Genomic DNA, 10,470 nt, shown 5'->3' on the forward strand with positions numbered 1-10,470 from the left:
AATGTGTTGAATCTTTTCGACATTAAGGTTAGCCATGAAGGTTTTCCGGGTCACTGCACGGCAGATATTTTTATTACTGTAAAAATGAAAAATGACACACTTAGGTTCTCTCCAAGTAAATAAAGGAGGAAAATTACTCTATCATACTCCTATGAACATAGGACTGTTGTTACAGATCATTTTACCATCCATCTCTCAAAGAGCATGGTGATTTGGGTGGAAGGGGATATGGAGTGAATTCAGACTGAACCTCACTTGGTGACAATGAAATCCAACTGCTTACCCAATAAAGTCCTTCAGAGGCTGGTTCTCACAAATGTAGAGAATTTCATTTTCTTTACATCCAAAGTTATTCTTGATCTTCTTTATGATCATCATGGCCATGATTGTTTTCCCTGAGCCAGGTAAGCCATGGATAAACAATTCTCTGTTCTTGCGGAGGTTTTTTGAAAGGATCTCATACTGTTGGACTGTAAGCAGATTTAAAATCTCACAGCCGAGCCGGTCACTCAGGAAAGACCTGAAGCTGAGCAAGACAATCACAAGGGACTGCAGCAAGGCTTCCATTTGCTGGATGTCTGCAAGGTAATAGGACTTGGGGTAATCAATTAGAGACCCTGAACCTTCAAAGGACTCTGTTTTGCTCTCAGGACTCAGATGGAGGACCCTGGTCATGACGCACAGCTTCCCGGCGTAGCCCCCCGTGTTCACCAGCTTTTGCTTCAAAGTAAAGGCAGTACGGGTGCAGTACAACTGCCCATCTGCATTCTCCTCCCTGAGAATGGTGTAGAGCATGGGGGGGCTGTTCTGTGTTACCAGCAGAGCATCACAGATGACTCCCTGCTTCTCTTGCAAGTTCAGGTCCACAGCCCAGCTTCTAGAAAGGATCAAAAGTCCCCGAGAGAAAAGATGTATTTGCTTATTTATTAATTCCTCCAGACCCTCATGCTCTGAGGACAGCTCCTTCCAAAGGGATTCAGGAGTACATAGCAAACCTTCCAATGGCACTAGATATGGAAAGAATTATGAATTTGAGGTCAATATATTTATTTTTATAATTTTTTTTCCTAATTAAACAAACAAAAAAAGGTAAACTGTTAAACATTCTTGGTTAAAATACTTAACCTCTCTGAGTCTCAGGTTTCTCATCTGTAAAATAAGAGGTAATTTCTTCACCGGTTTCCAGAAGATTAAACAGGCTAATATAGGAAGATTATGATGATGGAGAAAGACGTATGCCATCTAAATAGAATGAATCAGGTTATTCTAAAATGCTATAGAGAACAAAGCTGTCTCTGGAGAAGATCACCAAGCTGAATTTTTACAAGCTCAATCCTAACTTCGCAATGACCCCATATAAAAGTCTGTTTGGAAAGGAATAAAGATTTGACCCAAATCCATGATCTGTCTAACAGTAACTGGTGATAACTGCTAAATATCCTTTTATCAGTTTGCTACAGAAGCCTCTAGATAGCACCATCAGATAGCAGTAACCACATTAAGAATATTTAGACTAGGAGGTAGTCTTCTGGCCAGTTCTCCACTGGTAGGGCCTTAAATTAAATTTTAGAAGCTTAAAATACAGTTTCAAGCCAGCTGGCTCTCAAAGCCATATTAAAAAATACTCACCCCAGGTTGCCTTTTAATACTGAGTGGTTATTATTTATCAATATTCATCTTTATCAGGAACCAAATCTTAATCCCTTTAACTTTCACACTTCAAATCAGAAGCAGGAAAGAAAAAAAAACTCTGAATTTGAAAATAGCCTGCCTGATTAGGACCTTGCTATCAAATTACCAAATTACCTTGCTATCAAATAACCAAGCCAGGACAAGAGAGAATGCTCTATCCTACCAAAATATTAAAAATTGCTATTTTCTGTTAAAAAAGAAAAACAACCTAGAGCTAAGCTAAGTCAGCTTAATTTAGATAGTTGAACTCAAGGGCTCTCGCATTCAAATGCCTGAGAACTCAAATCCTGGATACACCTTGTACTAGTCTATGTGACCTTGGGCAATGTCAGGTTAATACAAATGGGCCAAAAGAAAGAAGTAATTTCATACTTGCTGTAGTCTTGTCGGCGCCAGAGTATCTTTTTTCCTAACTGGTTCAGTCGCAGGCCTCTTCTCCACTGCTTTTGTTTTTGCCAGAGCCAATGCCTCTTCTCTGCAGATTGCATTTTGGTCTAAAATCGACAGAGCTTCTTCCGGAAGGATATCAGCATCTAATACGTCAAATTCATTCTCCAACCTCTGAGTCACTGGAAGCTCTATATCAGGTTGATACTTATCTATGTGGAGATTTCAGAAGGACAAACTGAGAGAAATGCTATTCAAATCAAGTAGGTGAGAATGATTATCTACAGACAGATAAGCTCCAAATATCTATCCCAGCCCTGTTAAAAAGTGAGCTATTTCATTGCCAAAGTTGCTCCTCATCCTATGACTCCCACTACAGCTCTACAGGCAGAAACCTAAGTGTCATGGTTAACTCCCTGAATCTCACTGCCCACATTTACTCATTCACCTGGTCTCTTGGACCCTAATTCTAAAATAGCTCTTGTACTTATCTCCGCCCTTCTGCCAAGGTCAGGCTTGCAATATCCTGTGACTGTAATAATAGCATCTCCTAACTGACCCTTTCTTTATCACCAATCACATCTTTTTCACCTGACTACCAAAATTGTTTTTCTAAAATGTAAATAGTTAAATGTCACTTCTCGAAAACTTTGATGTCTTCTAATTTGATACAGAATAAAGTCTGAACTCTAGGACATTTGACCAGCAATGCGAAAGGAAATAAAACTGTCTTTATCTGAAGATAAGATAATGCTTTCTATGTAGAAAATCCAAGAGAATCTACAGATAATAACTAAGAAGAGAGTTCAGCAATGTTTCTAAATAAAAGAAAAACATACAAAAATCAGTATCATTCCCATATATCAAAATAATTAGAGAAAAATATAAGAAAAAAACAATCCATTAACATTGGCAACAAAAGCTATAAGGCACTTAGAAATCTAACAAAAGATATACGAGACTTTTACAGAAAAAATTCAATGGTATTTTTAAAGGACTTGAAGAAGATATGAATAAATTATTTTCATGAAAGGAAAGAATACTGTAAAGATGTCAATTCTTCCCAAAGTAATCTATAATTTCAAATGCAAATTCAATTAAAATCCAACAGATTTTTTTCTGTGTGTGGGTAAAACCAGGCTGATCTTAAAATTCTTATGAAGAGTAAAATCCCAAGACTGCCCAAATAATTGCACAGCACAACAAAGTGGGGAGTGGAGTGGGGGCGGGAGTCTTATTCTACCAGAGATAGTGTTCGTGATAAAGCTGTAATAATTAAGGCAGTGTGGGAGTGCAGCAGGAACAGGCAGAGACCAATGAAGCAAAATGGATATGACAAAGGCAGCATGACAAATCAGTGAGTATGAACTGGCTTGTTCAATAGGGCTGAGACTATCCTTTTGAATAGTAATAAAACAAAATAGAATCCTTGCCTCATACAGAGCAACACTTAAATTCTAAATGGAACAAAGACCTAAATATGAAAGGAAAACTTTAAAGCTTTTAGAATTATAGCAATACAAGGCTTACTTATCAAATATATGAATTTAAATATGAATAAATTTAAATTTAATTATACTAAGCTACAACTTCTTTTGACAGAAAGATACAATAAAGTCGACAGACAAGCCAGAGTCTGGAAGCAGATATCTGTAATACATGTAATTAACACAGGATTAATATCTAGAATATATAAAGAACGTTTACAATCTATTAAGAAAAATGAACAATCCAATAAAGTAAGAGGCAAAGGATAAAAACTAGCAATTTAGACAGAAAAGCTGAAATAAAAAAAAAAAAGCTGTCAATAAAAACATGAAAAGATGACCGGAAAAATCAAAATGAAAACAATGAGGTACCATTTCACATCTACTAGATTAGAGGAGACTTTTTAATGTGAAATACCAAGTATAAACAAGGATGTGGAAAGCATGAGCAAGAATATACATGTCATCATTGTTTATAAAAGCAAAAGATTAGAAATAACCCAAATGTCCAACAGTAAGAGCTGAAAATAAACTATGGTATATTCATACAAGAGAAACCTATACAACAGCTAGATTAATAAATTAGAATGCATGTGTCAATATGAACAAGGTGTACAGACATAGATGAGGGAGCAAACTGCAGAGTGATGCTTTCTGCAAGACACTATTTATATTAAACGTATGTATATGTGACAATACTGTGTATTGCTTATGGATAGATACATAAGCAGTACAAGCATAAAACCAGAACAGGTCCCTACTATAACAACAATAAGAGTAACCTCCGGTGAGGGAGGGAGGGGAATAGAATGGAGAGAGAAATATAAAAGAAAGTTTTTCAGGTCTACCTATCATATTTTATTTCTAAAAAAAAATCCGAAGCAAATAAAACAAAAGTATTAAAATTTGTTTAAATCTGGGTGGTGGATACACAGGTGTTTACTATTTTCATTCTTTGTTTTAAATAGTTCATAATGAAAGGCAAACTGCGTTCAGAGTTCAAGAGCCAGATTCAGATCCCCCACAACTCTTCTTTAATCTGGTACTTTTCAAGGCCATGGAAGTTACAGAGCAAGGAAATATAAATTAGAAGGAAAGAATGTTATGATTAAATCCTCAATCTATAATTATTAACCCCCAAGTTTACATAGTGCAAGGCAACTCTGACCTCGAGGTCCTGATGCCTTTCCAGTTATGATCTGCATAAATCAACATGCAAATGCAGTACAAGTTCTAGGGTAGCTGAGTTTGAGCACTTTGCTGGAGGAGGGGAGGGAGCCACCATCCTCATATCTGACAAGTTATATTAATGCAATCAACCCATTCCAAGAACAGTTCAGAAGCCACTAAAGAACTGTACCAGCCAACAATTACATAAATCACAAGATCTAATCAGGCTCACACAGTTTTCCCAACTGAAAAGGGCAAGAGAGACAGTTTTCTACTCAAGTAGCTCCCTATGATTTTTTTGAAGGTAGAAGTCAGAATGGACAAATTAGGTGAGTGATATCTAAAACAGAAACGGAAAATGTAACCTTATGAAATCCAGATCATATAAGGGAAAGAAGAAAAATGCAAATAAGAGGGATACCACATCCTTACCTATAAAATTTGCAAAGTGACTAATTATAACCACACTTCAATTTGCAATAAGGATAATAATGATTATTATCACTTATATCTGCACAAACTCTTTTCAGTTTATAACATAATTCACATTCACATTTGAGCCTCACCATGATACACAGAGCAGGCAGGACAGTGATTAGTCTAATTCTTGAGATGATTATTATGAATTAAAGGCAATTTCTCACATTTTCATAGCACTTAGTAATTACCTAATTTGCTACTTAGAACAACTAAGTCACATAAGATAAGGACTACTGTCCCCATTTCACAAATGAAAAAATTGAGGTTTTGAGAGATTAAGTCACAAAGTGGCAGAGCCGGGACTAGAAGTGAGGTCCTTTTGGTTTGCGTTTTTCCCATGGTAGTCTGTCTTCTTGCTTTCTCATTTGTTCGTATGGTGAGTTTTCAATTAGTAGGTTTTCCAACTTCTCTTTCTGAAGCTGTTCCTATTTTTCACTAATCAGTTATTGGCACCTCTAATCTCCTAGCTCATTTAGGAAACACGTCTCTCTGCAGGTCTGGAAAGTTCCTCCAGAGTATCACAAGTGAGCCTCCAACACTCATTATTCAATCTACTATGATCTGCTTTTCTTATTCAGTTGCACCTCTTCACTGAGTCTATCACTTAAGTGCCTAACACTGGGCTGGTCACAGAAGATAGAACAGCAAATAGAACTCTTGTCCTGAAAGGAAAGGCTGGCAAAGGCAAACCTATTTAGTTCTAACTACCTACCAATGAAGAAAAAAGAATATCACATTATAGTGAATAAATATCTAATAGCAATCCAGTAAATTAGGTTTTGTTACATTCACATTAGAGATAGTATATTATATGCTATTAAGGTTCCACAGACTAAATGGCAGATTGAGAAATAAATCAAGTGAAAACTGGACTGATATATAACTTTCAAATCAGTAGAGGAAACAAAATGAAACAAGAAAACCTTGGTTAATATAGTAAATTACAACAAAGGAAAAAAAAACTTGGCAAATGAAAAACATAAAATAAGGCAGGAAGTTCAAATGTATCATTAATCTCAGTAAATTTAGGTTAAATATAGGACTCTACAACAGTGTTAAAAACACCAACAATAAACTATTTACAAGCAACTTTCTTAAAATAAAAACAGTGAAGGAAGACAGAACATAAAGGAATGGAAAATGTTATTCTAAGTAAATGTCAAACAAGTTAGATGAAACAACATTAATACCAAACAAAACAATATCCAAAGTGAATAACATTAAAAAAGAAAAAAAGAAATATTTAATAATAATAACACATAAAATCCACCAAAAAGATTTAGCAGTCAGAAACTCTTAGGCACCCCCACAGCACAATTTCAAAATATACAAAACAAAAATGAATAAAAATATAATAAGAAATTAAGAAAATCTCAAGTATCATAAGACACTTTAACATACCTTTATATCAGTCATCTATAGATCAAGTAAATAAAACCAGAAAACTATAGAAGAAAAAGAAATAAAGATAGGAAAGGAAGAAATAAACCAATGGTTATTCAGAGATGATATAATATACACAGAAAAACACAAATAATCTATAGATAAATTATTATAAATAAATTAGCTTAGCAAGGTTGCTAGACACAAGAACAATACATAAAACCAATCATATGTCTATATATCAGCATTATACATCAGAAATTAGATTGTTAAAAAGACATCGTTTATAAGAACATTGAAAATAGTAATATCAAGGAATAAATCTAATTAAAGATAAACAAAACCACACACACACAAACTATAAATTACTCAGAGTATTTAAAGACAATCCAAAAAAAAAATGGAGGGATATACCTTGTTTATGGATTGGGAAATCAATATTCTAAAGATATCAATTTCTCATAAAAATTCCAAGTTTGGTTTTCATTGATGTTTTCGGTGGGGCGGGGAGGGAGTAAAAATGGACAAATTCTGATTCTAAAATTTCTATGGCAACGCCAAGGGTCAAGATTAGCCAAGACACTCTGGAAGAACAGGTGGCAAAGCTGTTTAACTGGATATCAAGACTTAGAATAATTAAGGTAGTGTACACTAGCATAAGAACCAACAATTAGATCAATGGAGGAGAACAGGGGGGCCAAGAAAATGACCCACTCATATGTGGACAGTTACTTTATGACAAAAGTAGCACTATATACCACTTTGGCGAAAAATTAATTCTTTCAACAAATAGTATTAGCTCAACTAGATATCCATCTGGAAGAAAATATAACTTTTTTTCTAGGAAATAACAGAAAAATGTCTTTTTAACTTAGACATAGGGAAAAGCTTCTTAAACAGTATACAAAAAAAAAATACAGGAAAAGGTTGCTACAAAAGGACTACAACGAAATTAAGAATTCTGTTCATCAAAAGACACCATTGCAACATTTAAAAGCAAGACATCTTATTTCTAAGAAGATATTTATAATACAAAATACCCCTACAAAGAACTCCTACAATCAATAAAAGAGAAAGTAAAAGAGAGACAGAGATCAGGGAGGGGGGAGTGGGCAAGAGACTTGAACTGGCATTTCACAAAAGAAGACATGTAAATAGCATATAAATATATGAAAAAGTACTCACACCATTACTTATCCAGAAAACATAAATTAAAACCACAATGATAGCTTATACATCAATTGGGTGGCTAAAATTTAAAAACTAGTAAGTGCTGGCAAGGATGTATAGCAACTGTTCTCATACGCTCTTGGATGGAATATAAAATGACAAAACTTTGAAACAGACACAGTTGAACAGACACATATCACATGACATAACAATTACACTCCTGAGAATATACCCAAGAGAAACATATGCACGCATGTACCAAGAGACATGTATAAGAATAATCACAGTAGTTTTCTTTATAATTGCGCAAATATAGAAAAAACTCAACAATTATGTTGAATAACTATGGTATAACATGTACATCCGAAACAAATGCAATATTGTATGTTATCTATAGTTTAATAAAAATCTTTAAAAAAAAAACCAACAGAATAAGTTATGGTATATTCACACAAGGAATACAGCAATGAACATAAATCAGTTACACAAACAGAATAGACGAATCTCACAAAGTGTTGAATGAAAGAAGCCACTCCCAAGAAAATGCCTATTATGTAATTCGATTTTTATAAAAGTTCCAAATCAGGCAAAACCAAAGTACAGCATTAAAATCAGAATGATAGTTAATTTGGGAGAGGAGGCAGGCAATAAGAGATTGGAATAGGAAGGTCCAGGGGGATTTTGTAGTGCTCGTACTGTTCCATTTCTTGACTTGGGTAGTGATTATACACATGTATGTCTTCGGATAATTAACTGAACTGTAAATTTATATTCTGTGTACCTTTCTATGAGTATATTTGACTTCTTTTTCAATTAAAAAAGGAAAACTAGCTTACTGGATTTATCCACACTCGGATAGGAAGAGCACATTAAAAAATTAAGTATTAAAATTTTAAAACTATTTTAAAACACTATCAACATATATATCTCTGTCAGTTTAAGAAAGACAAAGGAAGAAGAAAAGGAAATCTTTTAGCAAAACAAGAACAGATGAAAATTTCTTTAACCTCATTTGCGGATTGGCCAAAACCCAGTTCGGCTTCTTTTTTAAGGAACCTTTCCGGAAAAAAAAAAAAAGGCATAGATGACAGAGGCTCTGTTCATCCCTCTGGCAACCAAATCAAAGTTGTGATGGAAACAAGGAGAAGCAGCAAGGAAAAATCGCCTGGGATGAACAAGCATACAACTAAGGAGAAGTCACAAGAAATCACCCTGCAATGGCAGAAGGTAGGACAGGGCGAGGATGCAGGACCGCCCGGTCTCAAGCGGCTGAGTGAGACAGAGGCTGCGGCAGTGGCAGAAGCCTCTTAAAGGGGCTGTGTCCACAAGTGGATTTTCGTGATGACAGACCTGCTCGCTCTGAGCACCAGTGCCGATTCGGCTGCACGCAGCGGGCACCAGTGACTTACAGGGAGACACTGTAAGAGTGAGTGCCTAAGTGAGATTCGCTCGGTACAGAAGTGCCAGTGGTATCCGTTGCTCCCTGTTGAGCCCTCCCCACGCAGAGTGCGGGGCACAGCACCTTCATAGCCCTGATGTCATCGAACTGGATAACAGAGGTCACTCCACTCAGAGGATTCCCTGAAACCACGCCTCCCCCAACTCACGGCCCCACCCAAGCCACATCCAGGTGTATCTTCAGAGAGTCAGGTGCTTCTTGCTGAGACTCACACTGGAGAAGGCAGCGGGCCTCAGTTTCTGGTGTGACGTTTTGAGGCAACTATAAGCACAGCATCTGTGGATTGCTTGCTGATTCTTAACAGGTGGGGCCAGAGAGGTAGAGGCTTGGGCTAAATTTGGCCTGCAGCTGAACCCCTCTCAGGTCTGTGCCTCTGGACACCTACTTCACAAATCCACACTAATAAGACTGGAGACTTAGGAGCTTTGCTTAGTACATAGAAACAGACACGGAAAGGCAGCCAAAATGGGAAGACAAAGAAGCAGAAACCATATGACAGAACAGAACAGAGATCCAGATACAATGTAGTCAAGTAATCTAACAAAAACAGAGTTCAAAACACTGGTTATAAAGATGCTCAATGAACTTTTGGGAAGCGTAGAGAACTCCAACAAAGAGATAAAAATGGAAATGGAAATTATAAAAGGGAACCAGTCTGAAATGGAGAACACTATCTAAGATAAGTATATTAAATGGAATAAACAGAGGAATAAACAAAGTGAATAAAGAAAAGGATTGAATGCCTTATCTAAGGGATGAGAAAGCCAAGGACACACAATCAGAACGGTAAGAGATAAGAAGCCAAGACTATAAAAATAATTTAAGGAGAATACGAGACACTATTAAGGGTCCAAATATCCATTTGATCAGCATAACAGAAGAAAATCAAGATGTTGAAAAGCTGTTTGAAGAAATAATGATAGAAAACTTCCCTAACCTGGTGAAGGAAATGGACATAAAGCCCCAGAAAGCTCAGAGAATTCCAAAAATCAGGGATCCAAAGAGGCCCACACCAAGACACATCATAATTAAAATGCCAAAGTTTAAATACAAAGAAAGAATATTAAAAGCAGCAAGATAAAAACAGATAGTTATTTATAAGGGAACACCCATAAGACTGGCAGCTGATTTCTCAAAAGAAACTATGAAGGACAGAAGGGCTTGGCAAGAAATATTCAACAGGATGAAGACCAAGGACCTACAACCAAGAATAATTTATCCAGCAAAGCTATCATTTGAAAT

At 36.0% G+C, this 10,470-nt stretch overlaps 1 protein-coding gene across 10 annotated transcripts in view; it reads right to left on the bottom strand.

The window, feature by feature from the left end:
• The window catches only part of KIAA0753 (KIAA0753 ortholog), a 68,520-nt gene that overhangs the window by 28,520 nt on the left and 29,530 nt on the right, over nt 1–10,470 (bottom strand). For all 10 annotated transcript variants that reach the window (XM_011359766.2, XM_011359765.2, XM_011359764.2 and 7 more), the window contains one exon: nt 2,065–2,291. In XM_011359766.2, the coding sequence (XP_011358068.1) occupies nt 2,065–2,291 (227 nt within the window). The remainder of the gene's footprint in view (nt 1–2,064; nt 2,292–10,470) is intronic.

This window comes from Pteropus vampyrus, unplaced genomic scaffold, assembly GCF_000151845.1.
Source record: "Pteropus vampyrus isolate Shadow unplaced genomic scaffold, Pvam_2.0 Scaffold50, whole genome shotgun sequence".
Classification (NCBI taxonomy): Eukaryota; Metazoa; Chordata; class Mammalia; order Chiroptera; family Pteropodidae; genus Pteropus; species Pteropus vampyrus.